We start from the raw sequence: 16,492 nt of genomic DNA, 5'->3' as shown, positions 1-16,492 counted from the left end.
TACAGGCGGGCTAACATGGCTGCTCTGATATGTGATGTCACCTGATAGTGAGATGACACAGTTGGTGGACTCTTCAGGTGGCAAACATCACTTGTCTCCTGTGACTCGTCTCTCCTAGTTGGGATGACATGGCTACCTGCCGTCGGGTGTCTCTTGTTTGACAGCTGACACCGCCAGAAGACTGATATCGCTGTTCCAGTGTGGCTCGTCTCTCATAACTTGGCGCTCAGCTGTTCGAATGTGGCTTATCATCATACAGATGGGCTGCTGTGAGTCGTCCCTTGTTAGTGAGATGACACAGCTGGTGGGCTTGCCTGACGTGGCTCGTCTCTTTCACAGTTAGTCATTCACACCTTATTGTGTACAGGGAGACTGGCATGGCCACTTGCTGCGATTTCTGGTAGTCTTGTGTGGTTGTAGCTTACTGTGTACAGGTGGGCTGGCATGGCTGGTCTGATATGTGATGTCACCTGATGGTGAGGTGGTATAGCTGGTGGGCTGCTCGGGTGGTTGGTATCGCTTGTCTAATGTGGCTTATTGAGTACAAATAAAGTTGACATGGCTACCCACGGTGGGTTGTCTCTTATCTAATGGCTGACACAGCTGGCCGACTGGTGAGGTGGCTGATATCGCTTGCCTCATTTATGAGTTGGTTCTTACGTGGCTTACTGTGTACAGGTGGGCTGGCATGGCTGGTCTGATATGTGATGTCACCTGATGGTGAGGTGGTACAGCTGGTGGGCTGCTCAGGTGGTTGGTATTGCTTGCCTCAAGTGCCTCGTCTCTTTCACAGTTAGTCATACACAGCTTGTTGAGTACAGGGCGGCTGGCATGGCCACTTGCTGTGGTTTGTTTCTTGTAGGTGGTCTGGCCCAGTCGACAGACTGGTAAAGTGGCTGATATTGCTTGTCTGGCGTGGCTCGTGTCTCTGTCAGGTAGTCTTTTATAGTTGTAGCTTACTGTGTACAGGCGGGCTGGCATGGCTGCTCTGATATGCGCTGTCTTCTGTTAGTGAGATGGTACAGCTGGCAGGCTGCTCAGGTGGTTGGTATCGCTTGTCTAGTGTGGCTCGTCTCTCATAACTTGGCGCTCAGCTGTTCTAATATGTCTTATCATCATACAGATGGGCCGCAGTGAGTCGTCTCCTGTTGGTGAGATGACACAGCTGGTGGGCTGCTCAGGTGGTTGGTATCGCTTGCCTCAAGTGGCTCGTCATCACCCTAGCAGTAGGTGGCCCCATCTGGTTTGTCTGGTGGGGTGGCTGACACGTTTGTCGGGGAGCCTGGACACTCACTGCAGGTAATGATCAGGGTGCGAGAGCGCCTCCTGTGCACCGGCCCGGGTGTCTAAAGGTGTGCCCGACGAGACCTTTGTGGCCGAGTTTCTTCTCGCCAGGTCGCAGGTGCAGTTTCAGGTGTGCGCGTTGACATCAGCACCCAAGTGGAGTGTGGAGGGAAGCGATTTCCACGCACCTGCTAATGGGTTTATCCCCGTTGGGCAGTGTGGGTGACCCGGTGCCCCCTGCTATGTGAAATGGAGGCACTCATTGCCCCTCAGACGGGCTGGTGCTTCAATGGCTCCTTTGTGAGTGTTTATTTCAGGAATGTCGTGCAAACTCCCCCCATAATGTGGCCATTTCACGCCTTTAACCCTTAATGTGTCCCATCACATACCACGACAGCTCGGAATGCCCAGAATGTTTTTGATCCCCAGGGTGTCCCCCCATTGACAAAGCCACTTCATGTGTGAGCCGAGCGCCAGTGATGGATGGACTTGGACAGATATTTTAGTCAAGGCGTTCAAAGAGGAAGGCATTCCTGATGGAGTGGGCGGTCGTACCCCCCCCCACCTCCCCCAGGCTATGGAATGTGATACAGTGGGCTTGGGTTTCCATTAGGGGAGAGTGTTGGTCCTCTGTGTGTGTGTGTGTGTGTGTGAGGCTGTGAGGACACTGAAGTGCACACTTGCCAATGTGAGGCCCATCCTTCAAATCCCAAATTTCTCCTATGGGGGGCTTGTCAGTGTCTCTGCAGCAGTCGGTCTCTCCCGTTCTCTGGCAGGTGCTTCTTTTCCCTCCTGCTTCATACCACTGGTGGTCTCCCAGTGTTTTTTTTTTTGCCCATCTCTCACAGTTTCTGGTGTGATCTTCCTCGGTAGCCCCCCTTATAGACTTTCTCCCCAAATGTCCATTGCCCTCTCCGTCCTTAAATCCTTGATGGCTTCTCCCTAAGTCTCATCCCCAGTCATCACTTTCTGAATTGTGTCCTCAGTGGTCAGTCACTCATTCAGTTTCAAACCCTCCTTGTCCAAAAACAGGGCTGTGGTGGTCTGCAGGGGCCATCCCGACTAGCGCAGGTCTCACCCTTAAATCACATTCCAATAGGAGTCAAACCCCCTGCTCTCCCACTTCAGAATTCTGAACGTAACATTCATGAAGTGTCCAGTGGTTTGCCCCTAAATATTTATTTTTTTTATTTCTGGTGGTCTCGCTCTAAATCCCTTTGGTGTGTCCCAGTGTCCTATTCCAAGGTCTCCGAGATTACACTTACCTCCCCGAGTCTCCTCCTGGTGGTCTGTCTCTGAATCCCACCGCTGGATGACGTGTTTTACTGACCTGTCCTTGGTGGCTCTCGGCACTTTCTCTCTGAGTCTCATTTTATCAGGTGGTCCCTTCCTGCAGTGAAGTTTTGTAGGGGGTCCCTCCCTGGGTGGATCTGAGGGGATGATGAAAGGTGAACCGAAAGTTGAGGGAAACGAATGCCATTTGTCTATAAAGTCACAGTCACACACACACACTCACTACCACACTCACTCACCTGCACACAAACACTCACACACATACACTCATATTCACAAACTCTTACACTTTCACACACTCACATACATTCACACTCTCACACACTCATTCACCTGCACACACACACTCATATTCACACACTCTTGCACACACACACACTCACTTGCACACACACATACACTCTCACACACACACACACTCTCGCTCGCACACACACATACACTCACATTCACACACTCTTACATACACACACACACTCACTCACACTCTCACTCACACTCACACACTCCTCGCTCCTCTCCCACCATCACTCAGGCCGTGGGCCTCGCTGCGTATACTCTATGTGTGTATCTGCTGACCCCTGCAGGCCACTCCTGGCACTGCGTTCAGCCCAACTTCACAGGTTTATAACGACTTTTATTGTCACGTGTACAGAACAAAAGAAGCAACAAAACAAATTCACAACGGTGTGTGATGTGTGAGCAGGACTCAAGGGGTTGGCGTCTGGGTGTTGTTAACTGTGGGTACAACAAGCAGAACGTTATGCCCACCGTGTGAAGTGTCCCAAATCCGCAGTGTGAAGCTCAACTTTCCCTTTCTTTGTGCCCGTTTGTCTGCTTATCAGAGGTGAAGTGTGGCGCTCGCGACCCTCAGCACTTTGGAGACGAGAGCGCCGCTCGCCAGCCAACTCCACTGGGCTGAGTCAGGAACGGTGGAGAGCGACGGAGGAGGAGAAGGAGAGGAGCCGTGTGAAGGTCTGCACAGTTAGTTGTATTTTAATCGCGATCACAGTTCCGTCTGCCAGTCGTGGAAGGTGACGATGAGCGCTTTCTGTTTGTTTCTCCCGCGCTGTGAAGCCACCGAGTCACAAATGGCTCTGAATATCAAACGCGTGAGGTCGTGAAGCCACCGAGTCACATGGGCTGAGCGCAGCGGCCAATCAGAGACACTCACTCACTTACGAACTGCGGGCTAAACGCGTCTTTGGGGGTCTGATCTCAAAGGACATTTTTAAAGCGTGTTTCTTGATTCCTGTTCTGTTATCGGCGTCTTTCAGAACAATTGAGAAGTAGAATGACAGCTGGAGCTCAGTCACCTGACGCCGTTGAGACGTTTAAATACCAAAACGAAGAGGTGTGTGCTTGGTGTGTGGGTGTGTTTGTGTGTGTCCTGCGGTGGGTTGGCACCCTGCCCGGGATTGGTTCCTGCCTTGTGCCCTGTGTTGGCTGGGATTGGCTCCAGCAGACCCCCGTGACCCTGTATTCGGATTCAGCGGGTTAGCAAATGGATGGATGGATGGAAGAGAATCGTCTACAACCTGGAAATATTTGGCTTTCGAAAGTCATTTTGAGCCCCGCTTATTTCTGAACGGGTGTGCTGGAGCCCATCTCAGTCAGCACAGGGCATGAGGCAGGAACAAACGGGGGGGTCGGGCGTCAGTCCGTCGCAGGGCAAGCACACACACACACACACGCGAACTACGCACACACATGTCGGCCAACTGCCGGAGGAAAAGCCACCGAGACACGGGGAGAACACGCAAACTCAACAGCTGGGAGGTCCCAGGATGTGAACCCAGGTGTCCTTACTGGGAGGCGGCAGCGCTGCCACTGTGCCATCATGCCACCCACTTGTGAAAGCATGCTGTGCAAACTGCAAACGCCCTGCGTGTAAACATTTAGACAGCCATCGAAAACTGAGCCACGTCGTCCGTTAGTGGCCATGGAAGCTAAGCAAACAGCAGCAAGTCCCAGTGACGCTCGTAGGTCTGTGACACAGGTAGCCATTAGCATGAAATATTCAATTTGTCAAACTGTCGATTGCTGATATGAAGCTTCAGTTTTGCTCAAACGAACCAGAAACACGTGAAGCTACAGGAGTCTTAGGACAGTTTAACTCGAGCGGGTCCCAAATCGCGCAAGTTTCAATGCGTAACAAAGGCACTTCCAAAAATGTCCACCAGAGGGGGATATCACCGTTAAGCCCTGAACGTTTACAAAATCAAACATTTATTTATTCTTCACAGCGAGTATTCCAATCCCTATGAAGCTCCGTGGAGCACAACGGCAACATGTAAGGCAAACATCCCAATACAGAAACGGAACAAAAAGCTGAAATATCTGCAAATACAATTAATCAGAAAAACTAAGCCCAAGTACACTGACCAGCTGCTTGGCGCTGCCCATCGCCCTATAAATCTGGAGGCTCTCCCACTGGCAGTCCATTTTGATTGAGTTTGGGAGTGGAGAGTTACTGTGATTTTCTGTGCGTATTGAGATTGCAGTTTTTCGACTTCATCGTGATTGGATGGCGTATTTAGGACGTTATTTCTGTTTAGGCAACTCCTTCATGTCTTTGCCGTCAGCGGAGCTTCGTGTTAAGTCAGAGCATTTAGGAAGAAGACGTTTTATTTTATAAAGACTCTACAAGGCGCTTTCTGTGTCTAGCCAGGATTTTTGATGGTGTTTTTCACCCCCTTGGTGGGCATTTTTGGAAGTACAGTTTGGAACTTGCGTACTTTAGGATTTTTTTCTTGGCCAGGTTTAGACTTCACGCGACGCGACGCCTGCTCCAGTGGACGCTCCTGCTACGCAAGCGTTGTGCTGTTTATACCCGCGTGCGTACTTTACGTAAATCTGGAAGAATCCAGCAGGTGGCAGTACGAGACATCATCACGGTGAGCGCAGGTTCGGCTTCGCTGTGTCGTGAATTGTCTGGAACAGCCATTAAATTCCTAGTTCACCTTACCACAAAATCTCTGAAAAGAATGTTTAATGATTAAATCCATCAGTCCAGGGATCTGTCTATTCCAGGGAGCATTGGGCACGAGGCAGAAACAACCTCTGGATGGGGCATCAGCTCATCGTAAGGTGAATACAAGCACTCACACACACTGGTGTCATTTTAATGTTACCACATCTGCATATCTGGAAGGAAACTGGAGCACTCTGTGGAAACCCGGCAGGAAAACATGGAAACTCCAGGCAGGGAATACCAGCGACGTGACTCCCTGAGAGACAGCAGTGCTACCTGCTCCGCCACCGTGTCACCCCCATGTGTGTAATTATTAAAAGTATTCAAACGAAATTAACGATTTATCTGTAAAATGTAACATACATACTTTAATGTATTTCATCATGAAAGTGATATCAAGTATAAATCTAAAGATTCTAAATATGCAGAGAGTTGGAATATCAGACATGTGATGTGCTGAATGTGGCTTTCTGTCACCTGTCGATAGTAAACCGAGACGCTGGCGTCACGTTCCGACTTTTATCACACCGCGCTCCCCCGGTGCTGCAACTCGCGCATGCGTCGCGTTAATTTCTGAGGACGCGTCAAATGAACGCTGGGCACGCGTGGCAGCCATGATGCATTCTGAGCGTGAAGTTTAACTCCGGTGTTCTAATGAAACATCCTACCCATCGAAATGAGCTACGCACTGATACTACGCATGCGCAGACCAAAATTGCGCAACTTCGCCTTACTACATTAATGCATTTATTTCAGTTTACTGCACAGGTATTTACTGTCAACATTTTACAAGTTGTATATTTTGCATGTGTGACTTTTAATCTTGTACAGGCCATTGTATCCATGCACGAGTAATGACCGTCTTGTGAAATCTTTGCATCAGGCTGTGTCTCTTTTGAACATTAAATGATGCATGTACTGTAGAATAAATTGAGAAATGTTAACATTTCCATAAATTTGATAGACGACTTCTAAATACAACATGTTAAATGATGACATGGTATAACGTTATAAGTTTAATGTTACGACTTACAATAAACTATGGTAGGATACTTCAACAAAGTAGGACAAATCGTCAGAACAGGGGCCTTAGAGAGTGGGTGTGTGTGTGTGTGGCAGTGAAGGTGGTAGTGGCGGGCAGGGTGGCGCAGTGGTTAAGGCTTTGGACTTGTGGGTTCAAATCCCACCACTGACACTGTGTGACCCGCCTGTGCTCCAATTGGAAAGTATGTTTGTAAGTCACTTTGGATTGAGGGCGCTGGTAACATAAATAAATGTAAATGTCGGTAAGTCTTACAACCCTTTCAATGTGGCACCTTAGCAGAAGGGCACTTGAGCGAGCAGGACGCCCAGTGCAGGCTGTAAATCAGGACTTTCAGGGGACAAAGTCATCCAACTCCCCAATCACCCTGATTACGCTCAGCAGTGCAACCCCCCACAGTTGTGACAGTGACACTCCACCCCCCCTCAACAAGGACTGATGTCAGTTCTCCAGGGATGCACAACAGACCCCCAAGGTAACAATTGAAGGAGGACAAGGACAGCAGCTCTCCAGGGGGCACGAGCAGCTACAACCCCAGACGTAGACCGGGGGGATTGGGACGATGATCAGCTGATATTCCACAGCAATACACACCGTGAGGGTTGTAAGTAAAATAAAAAAAGAAAAAAACGTTTTCAGAACCCCTGCTGGTCCAACAATTGCAGCTGAAAAGTCCAACATCTCTGCACAGTGGAATGTGGTGGGACTCTAAGGACCCTCAAATCCTGACTGGAGGTTTTGGAGAATCTCGGAAGTCAGCGTGCCACGCTTGTTGGGCTCAATGACGAGTCCTTGTCACGTTCAGGTGTCTCGGCTGCTTTGGCCCCCATGCGGACATTGACCTTTACCCACCTTTGTGTCTTACAGGAAGTCATGGAAGGAATGACGAAGGTTGGGAAAGTCGTGGAGCCTGACGCTGATCAGCAAAGGTACGGTGAACGTATCAGACACACGTGTGGGGGAAGTTTCTGGAAATCCTCAAGTGTGGGGAGCAGGAATAAAAATGGCAGCACCCAACATCTGACCGAGTGTCCTCGCAGGGTCAGATCAGGCATCTTCAGCTCTGAATCTGCACTCGGGTCTTGTGCTGTGCCACCCGCTTCCAGCACGCCCGGCTCTGCCCCACTCAGGAGCACCCCGTATGGCACACAATGAGCCTACCCAAGGCCAGTGGCCACACAATAAGGGGCGGTGGGCTTTATAGGCAGGGTGACGCGTCAGATCAAAGTGCTGACTGAAGGCCCCGTTTCAAGTCGGGCGCGCGCATCCCCGGACGCGCTCACGAACGGCGGATGCGCGCGCTGGTCTGTTTCTAGTTCAAGTGTTCAAGTGCGCGACGCTGTACGACAGCAGAATCCCCCCGGCCACCTCCCCAAAGTTTCGTTCGTTGCCTTTACGTATCGACGTCGCGGATATTCCCATTCCTGCCTGTGTTTTACATGACGTTTGTTGAGGAATTAAATGCCGCTGATGATGTTTGCCATCTTGATTGCAGTGGTGCAGAAGGCACATCGATGACGGCCTGGTAGATAAAAGCTGGGCGGGGGGGTTAGAGTTGGAGAAGGCTAATAAGACCCGTTTGTATGACGGCCCACACACACACCCCTCCAAACCCCCAAATCAGGTGAACAAGCTAAGTGCCCCCTTCCTCAATCCTCACATCCTCTCGCCGCTCCTGTTGTACACATTTAATTCAGTGAAGCTCACACTCGACGTTTACGCTGACAGTGAATGGTAATTAATTTTTACTAACAATGTATTTGTTTTCCACTTTATTAATATTCATGTATGAAAAGTTTGCTGTTTTTTATCATATGGCCATTGTTAATTGTCCTTGTGTGGCTCTGCTGTCCATATGCTAATTATCCTCTTCTTAGGTCCCAGTATGTTGCCGGTTTTTGCATATTCGGGTGCTCAGATTAGAACGCTTGAAGCACATCCCATAATATGTCTCTCTTTTTCCTCGTTCCAGCTTTTACGACAGAAAGTTTCGCGTCTTCCTCAGGCTGGCGGAGCAGCAGCGCGAGTGCAGAGCCCTGATGCGCGACTGAGGGGGGCGTGGCCGCATGTGACGTCACACACAGAGCGCGCGCACGCTTTACCGGAATCCCTTCGGCCTGCGGGGTCCAACCAGGTCAGCCACACCTGCCGCCTTCCGATCAAAGAGGAGCCGTGCCACCCCCTGCAAACTCAAACCGATATAAGAGGGATCTGCGCAGTAAATGGGCACAATCGGGTACCAGATGATTGATAATGGGAATGCCAATGGAGTCCATGATGAATAAATGTGCCAATGAGAATTCTCCATGGGGTCTGCTGTTTTACTAGACTTGGGCAAAATCGTGCACACTACCAACAGATTCCTCTTGTCGTGAGGTTAGTGACCAGTGAGATTTGTCACTCACTGCACAGGATGTCGGTTGCCCATTGGGTGTCCCGTGATATTAGAGCCAATCCAAAGGCTGTTAGTCCCTTCCTAATCCGGGCCATTTTAACAACATCATAGCTTACCAAAGGGCAAAATAGGATAGGATAGGAAAACAGAAGCATACTTGGGCATCAGAAACATCGTGGGCCCCCGGCCTATGCCCATACGTTAAGACGGCCCTGCATTCCAATGCCGATATCAGCTCCTGGGGGGCGTTAGTGGGCGCTATAAAGAGGCGAGCCCCAGTGCCTCCTCTCCTCATAATAATTTCTGAGGTTTATCGCCGATCTTGTCCTCCTCAGTGTGACCGGCTGGGACCAAATGACTTGACTCCACGGTTTGTGACGCATTTGCCCGTTCGCTCCTCTGCCGTCACTTCTCGATTTGCGCAGAAGGTTCTGCTCGCCCCCTACAGTACATCTCGAGTGCTGCTGCTGCTGCTGCTGCTGTTCTGGACATTTGCACGGTCAGGCGCCATCTGCTGGTGGATGTTGATCATGCAGGCCAGGACCAGAAATACCACAACAAGGTCGTCAACGGCCCCGAGGACCCAACAGAACGGCTCAGGAATGACATCCACCGAGAGAGTTAGGGACAGGACAGCGCCAAAGAAGCAGACCACGATCCTCAAGCAGAAGATCCAGATGAGCCCGGACATGGTGAAGAGGCCCCGGAGCATCAAATGGAGGAAGAGCGGCATGTCGTAGAGATAATCGGACATCTGCACGGGAGAGGGAGAAAGCACAAGGTGGGTGAGCGGCGGCCGTCGGGGTGCCCTCTGGTGGCACAGAAGAGTAAAACGGTGCACTTACTGGCCGAGGCTGACCCGAGAAGCGCTTGTTGTAGTCCCCGATGTCCCGCAGCACCTGCTCTTCTGGAGCACCTCGTCGAGTGTCACCAGAGAGGTTGTACATGGAGGTCACCTGTCGGAATGACAAACATTCAGTGATTCAATATAGCGCCTTTCACAGCAACCACACCACAAGGCACTTTGTGAAGCTAACAAAAGAAAGATGACAGGGTCACCCAGGAAGAATGCAGGGGCATGGCCTCTGTTATATAGTGCCTTTCACCATCGATGTAAATGACGAATGCAAAGCTACACGAAGTAGCCCCTGGCCCGTCATTCTGGTCACTGGACGCCCAGGCTGCTCTTCATTTTCCTTCTAATCAGCATAAAAACTCAGAAGGCAGAGGTTGGCCAGTGTGTGCCCTGGGTGCCATGCCCACTCACTTATCATAGCAAAGAATGGCGCGTGCAAGTAAGAATTAAACAAGAGGATTGTCAGGCGCCTCCTCACTTCTCACCTTCTGTCTGCAGAGAGGACAGCTAATGGCGCCAAGCCAGGGTCCGTGTCTCCAGTATGCCAGCAGACAAGGCGCTGGAGGGAAGAAAAGACAACAGTGGTGCGTTAGCCTGCGAACAGTCCGAGCCTTCATCTCCCACGTCTTATTAAAATAAAATAAGTGGGGCGCAATCACCCCCATCTGTACCATAATCACACCGTAGAAATATGGAGACATTGCTCTGTACTTCTAAAAACTGCTGTTCATTATGGGAGGAAGTCATTTTTTTTTGTACCACACCGGCCCATTCTTAAAAATGGATGATTGACAGTCCGCGTTTAACGTGCAGAGCCGAGGGGGCGGAGTCACTTGTGCTTGCCTTCCATCTAGAAAACGGGTGATTGGCAGTTAGTGGGCGGGGCCACGCATGTTGGCGTAGCATAAAAGGAACTTCGCTGAACAGTTGAAGTGTTTGGGTTGGCAAAGTAAGCGACGGCAGTTGATGCGGTGTGGCCAGTTTATGGAGACGATGTCTCCCACCCCCAGGAAAAGGGTCCACACTTTACCTGCCGTCGTTTGAGGAGGACTGTGACATTTAACTGGAATTCCAGGCGAGCGGACCCCATGCAACCCTTGTTACCGCTTCGTCAATGTTGTTAAATTGGGCCTGTGATGACCGTTGCTTTTCTCAACCCATATATAGTTAACTTTACATTTTTACTGTCTCCGTTTATAATTTACGCCCGATATTAAAATACGTCCCCAGTGTCTTTTTTTGGTTTAAATGCAGCGACAAACTGGTAGTCGGAATGAAAACTGCAAGCGTTTCCGCACGATGCCAAAGATATGCCAGTGTGACGAAGAAGATGGCAGGTCGACTTTCACACATACCACCCACTGCAGAGGTATAACGGCTGGCCGCCAGTCCTTCTGCATTTCCACTCGTGTTAAACGTGACTACCGTTGCCTATTTCTGGCCACCTTGGGATTTGGTGTTTTAATGTGTGCCACCCGATTGTGACGCTCGTTAATGCGGCGTGTAAACGCGTGGACTTCGATGACGATTTCGGTCCCGTGGCTGCTGGTGGCTTTCCTAACCCGCTTTAATTTCCAAGCTAAGAAAAGCGGATAAACAGGGAAGGCAATTTAAAGAAAGACGTTACCGAGCCACCCGGACGTCTTTAGATCCAAAATGTGGCGCCTGTGCCGTCGGTGTATTTTGACTCCATTAGCTTAGGAAGAAGGCGGCGTTTCCTGCGGGACTTTAGTCGGAATACCCGTCATAAAAGACCTAATAAACGGGCCTGCCGATGGCGGTCCATCCTCCTCCTCCTCACCTCCGGGGCAGCCCGTGTAGCGCGCGGCGTTGACGTCATACACGTGCAGCGCGGGAAGGCAGAGCAGCAGACGGAAACACGCGGGAAAAACTCAACTGCGCGTCTCTTCAGCTCTGCGGTTTTATCCGAACGTCCGATGATTCGTCCTTAAATACTCGCGCCGCTGGACCGTTTAAAAGGGGCCAACACCCGAATTACTAAACTTCTACACTTGAAACCATCCAGCAGTGCCGGCGGTCCTACTTACCGCAGAAGAGGTGGCCGCAGTTCGTCTCCACCGGGCAGCAGGCGGCTTGCAGGCACACCGGGCAGAGCGAATCGCCGTGGAAGTGGCGCCTGCGGGGCTCCTGGAAGACAGCGAAGGTACGGTAAGGTTGTGACTTTAGGCTTCTTAGTGCCTTTAATGGCTTGCGCTTTGTACAGCAGCCTGATCATCATCATCATCATCATCATATAGCGTCTTTCCTGGCTTGTTCTCCAGAAAGCAATCGGTTTATCATTACACAGCATATTTCATGATTAGGAACTTGTCACTCACCTTGTGCTCCAAATGTGCCACCCCGCGTCTCCCTTGGGGATGCCAATGGCTTCCATTTGCCCATCTTTCTTTGTGGCTGCTGTAAGACAAAAAATAAAATGGACGCATCCATCAGCGTGCTGAGCCTGAAGTGACAGTGGCTGCCATTCCTGCGACAGGTGAGTGACACGAGTGGTAGTCCCCAATCAGCACTGGTGACGCTTAGCCCTCCTTAATTCAGTGAGCTCCTTGTGTTCGGAGCGAGTCATCGTTTTGAGAAACTGAAAATCTACCGCAGGCAATGGATTGACGTGGGCGCCACCTTGTGGTCAATTTACTAGTTTTATAAAATCAAGACCTGTGGCGGTCATCTGCTGCAAAATAAACATAACGGAATGAACGGCGCTATATAAAATGAACGACTGCGAGGTGGCGCTCATCATGAAGGTCCCACCATTGTACGCCATGACAGGAGCTAAACGAACTGAAGACCAACTTTCTGTGAGATTACTGAGGTCGACATCTGAAGGCGCCGCTGGCGCAAATTAGGAGCCCCCAGTGGACAGACCCGCTAACCAGTGCAGGGCAGGAACCTACTCTGGACAGGACGCCCCTGCATCACATATTTTGGTAACTGGTGGGCACATTTTTTCCATTATGTGTGTCCACTTAATCAAAGGGAGAGGTGCGGGGTGCTGGAGCCCCCTGGTATGGCTTTGGGTGCCAGGCAGGATTAAACCCTGGGCGGGCTGCCATTCTGTCACTGGGCACCCCCATTAGAGTTGAAATCAGACTAAACTTGCATGTCCTCCAGAGGAAGTGCCATGGGCGTTGTAGTGGTTTGGGGGAGTGTAAAAGATTACCCAGTGCCCACCTGTTGGGTTGGGGGGTCTCAAAACCTGGAATGTTAAGTTTGTTTTCAAGAGGAAGGGGCCCACAGGGGCTGCTTATTTATAGGGCCCAGAGTTCTGTGCTACACCCCTGGAAGTGCCCACCCACAGACACGGGCAGAAGATGCAGATGCCACACAGACAAAAATCAGGACGGGATTTGACCCCAAGACCCTGGAGCTGTGAGGCAGGCTGCCCCTTATATTCTGTGTGGAGTGTTTTGGAGTGGCCAATGCACGAAAGGTGCTATATATATGTATATATATATATATATATATGTGAAGAGATTGCTCTGAAGGGGGCTTCAGGATGATGTCTATTATGAACGATGTTCTAGGAAGGAGGGGGGCACAAACAAACTGGCTGGTCAGCAAAATATGTGATGGCCCGGTGCCCTGTTCAGAGTGGGCACCCAAAGCTGTCAGGACAGCATCCTGATGAAATGGGGGCAGACCATGGAGCCTGGAGGGAGTAACTTCAAAAGAACAAACTCCTGAATGAATACGTGAGGGTCTGGAGTCGGAGTCCTGCCTCACACCCGAAGCTGCCCGAGTGGGCTGCACCCCTCACTTAGCTCAGGTAAGGGGACACAGGATCACAAACCGCTAAAGATAAAAAAGGTCTGACTGGTGACTAAGCTGAACGCTCCGGTGGATGTGATGGAGTGGCAGCCCACCCAGAGTTGGCGCCTGCCTCGTACCTGAAGTGGCACCACTTGGGTCACCTGAGCCAACTAGCAGAGGATAAGCAAAAAAAGGCTCAAGTGGAGCGAATCACTTTGATGTGATGGCCTGGTGGTCCTTCCAGGGTTCATTCCTGCCTCGTACCCAAAGCTGCCAGGCCAGGCTGCACCCTTCATTTTGATCAACTAGGGAGTGAAAACGGATAAAGAAAAATAAAATCACTAAAGATATCAAGAGGAGACTGCCTACTAAAATAACCTGGTAGGTATGGTGGGCTGGCTGCCTGTTCAGGGTGGGTTCCTGCTTAGCGCCCGATGCCGCCAGGAGGGGCTCCAGCCCAAACACCCCCACACCCCAGGGCTGGAGGTTAAAGATCATGGATGGGCCAACTAAACATTAATTAAAGGCCCCCAGGTCAGTCGTCCACATACTATGAATGGTCGTGTAGATGTGGAGGGCTGGCATCTCGTCCAGGGTGGGTTCCTGCTTTGCACACAATGCTGCCAGCCTCTGCTACCTCACACTGGTAATGGCATTCATTGAAAGCTCCGTTTGAAGATGGCACTCCCTGTGGACCCCCGGTGACCGACTGGGCAGCACCGGCCTTCTCGTGCTTTACGGTCCAATGGGGACACAACCCCCGTGCTGAGGCGCTATATAGTGGTGTGTTAGGGTCTTTGATTTCCGAGGGGCGCTACATAAAACACAAAGAGCGAGAGCAAATGGAAACTGAGGATGACTGGACGGGACCAGTCTGTGTGTTACCAATGGACAGGTGAATACTTAATGGGACAAATATAGTGCCTTTAACTAAGGAGCCCTCCCACTGCATACCCTGTATGGATGAGACTGTCCTGAGGGGGGCACCCGCCACCCCGTCACCCCGTGGCATTCATTTCCTTCTCTTTGTTTTGGGTGTAAAAATACCCGACCATCCTCATCGATCGGTTTGAGTGACCCTGACGGCGTTTACTTTGACTCACTCGGCCAAGGTCACTCTGGCATCTGTGCCAGCCCATGGCGACAAAAGTGCCCCCCCCGCTGTGGCGTTTTTTACACACTGCCCGCTTCCTGGATGTGTCGTCTGACGAGACCTGCATGTGGAGGACCGCCGGCCAAGCGCTATGAGGAGTTTGGCTCGGTGATCTTTTGTATTTACAGTATTTGTATTGTGCCTTAAGGTGACTTCGATGACACAGCCTCGCCTCACACAGGGGCACAAAGCCCCCAGGGACTGAGTAGACCCTCAAGGGTTCTATAGGCTCTGCATGAGAGCCTGGGTGGGGGTCCGGGTGAAGTGTGGGACTGCACTTACCTGACGGGGGTACAGCGGAGCAGTTTGTGTGTTATATAGCGCCTTTCACATCATCAACTGTAAAACAAGTGCAGGCAGAAAACAATAGAGATTAAAAAGAAAAAAAGAAATGAAAGTAGTCAGGGGGTCCACCAGTGTAAACAGCGAGTGAAGACCGAGACCCTCAACTCAGTCAGTTTCCCAGGTCCTGTGGCTCTCATCGTCCCATCTCCAGTTTGCAGGTCTGCTGTATATGAGAGGGACCACAGACTTGAATTCCAGTGGGGGTCCAAGTTCATGCAGTCCAGTTTGGTAGCCCGAGACCCCAATGAATGAGTCATCTCATCTTAATTGTGGCTCAGACTGAAATAGCAAGGGAGCCCAACCAGTGCTGACCATCAGGGTCCCCCACTGTCCTTGTAGAGGATGTCTGAGAGAACATAAAGACATGAGAGCCCCTTCAATCAAGCTAAGGGGGTCTCCACAGGGGTCTCAGTTCACTGCCCACATGACCCACAAGGTCCCCCTCGAATCGGAGGGTTCCAGCCTGCAGTGCCAGCTGTTGCTCTTGCTCATAAACCCGTCACTTCCTGGTTGTGTCGTCTCTTGTGCCACACAAGTTCCTACATAAATAAGAGGTGCATGTGGTGGACCCCTGAGGACCACTGGGGTGTGCCAATCACAGCAAACCAATACAATTTGCGTTTGTAATAATTTTTATTTAAATAGCACCTTTTTTTCTCAAAACAAAGCCCCCTGGCAGACCTTGAGGGTCCCATAGGCTTGGCAGAGTGTAAATGAGGTGACATTAATGACAGAATGAAACACGGCGCCCCCTGCAGACCCCAGCTGTCTTTCTCTTACCTCTCTTGAGTATCCGAACTGCAGGTTTCCATGGTCCGCAGAGGTGCCCTGATGCCTCCAAATCTTTTTTCACCCAAGCTGCTCTGAGGAGACACTCGGTGGTTAGGATTCAATCCAATGCCTGCTAGTCCAGTTGTGCCCGTTCCACCCAGATGGGCAAATCCAGACAGACGCCAATGCAGCCGGGTGCTTTAAAACACAACACAACTTGCTAATGCAGTGCCACGTCCCCTTCTCACCCTGAGACGTGCCTCTTCTGCTCAAACATTAACTTGGCCTTGCCTTCTGGTCACTATGCCACCTTGACCCGCCTTCTGCAGCAGGAGTGGGGGCTGCCCACAGGAAGTCATCGAGGCTGGCAATCATTTACTAGCTGCTTGCAAAACACCGGAGGTGGACTGGGGCCTGGAGTTTAGAATTGTTACCAGCTTGCCAGTCTCATGACAACAATATGGTGTTACTGTAGGTGCTCAGGGCATCGTGGCACTATGCCTGGGGAAATCAAGGGCACCCAAACGAGTGCATCTGGTAGCCGCATAACCCAAAGAAAACGTCGCTTCGATTGTCCCACATGATCATCTCCTTATTTTACCCCACAG

At 50.9% G+C, this 16,492-nt stretch overlaps 2 protein-coding genes across 4 annotated transcripts in view; one reads left to right on the top strand and one right to left on the bottom strand.

Moving 5' to 3' along the window:
* Positions 1-8,898, top strand: part of fggy (FGGY carbohydrate kinase domain containing) — a 155,690-nt gene extending 146,792 nt beyond the window's left edge. For all 3 annotated transcript variants that reach the window (XM_039734715.1, XM_039734716.1, XM_039734717.1), the window contains exons 15-16: positions 7,461-7,522; positions 8,566-8,898. In XM_039734715.1, the coding sequence (XP_039590649.1) occupies positions 7,461-7,522; positions 8,566-8,644 (141 nt within the window). In that variant the 3' untranslated portion in view covers positions 8,645-8,898. The remainder of the gene's footprint in view (positions 1-7,460; positions 7,523-8,565) is intronic.
* Positions 8,899-9,124: 226 nt separating this feature from the next.
* si:dkey-183n20.15 (RING-HC_RNF170 domain-containing protein) lies at positions 9,125-16,074 on the bottom strand. Its single transcript, XM_039734718.1, has 6 exons — positions 15,894-16,074; positions 12,184-12,262; positions 11,893-11,992; positions 10,330-10,403; positions 9,834-9,944; positions 9,125-9,742 (listed from the first exon to the last, which is right to left on the bottom strand). The coding sequence occupies exons 1-6, from the start codon at positions 15,923-15,925 to the stop codon at positions 9,431-9,433; spliced, it is 708 nt and encodes a 235-aa protein (XP_039590652.1). The 5' UTR covers positions 15,926-16,074; the 3' UTR covers positions 9,125-9,430.
* Positions 16,075-16,492: the final 418 nt, after the last annotated feature.

Source organism: Polypterus senegalus, chromosome 14 (genome assembly GCF_016835505.1).
Source record: "Polypterus senegalus isolate Bchr_013 chromosome 14, ASM1683550v1, whole genome shotgun sequence".
In the NCBI taxonomy this organism is placed as follows: Eukaryota; Metazoa; Chordata; class Cladistia; order Polypteriformes; family Polypteridae; genus Polypterus; species Polypterus senegalus.
This window is presented reverse-complemented; position numbering and strand designations above follow the sequence as displayed.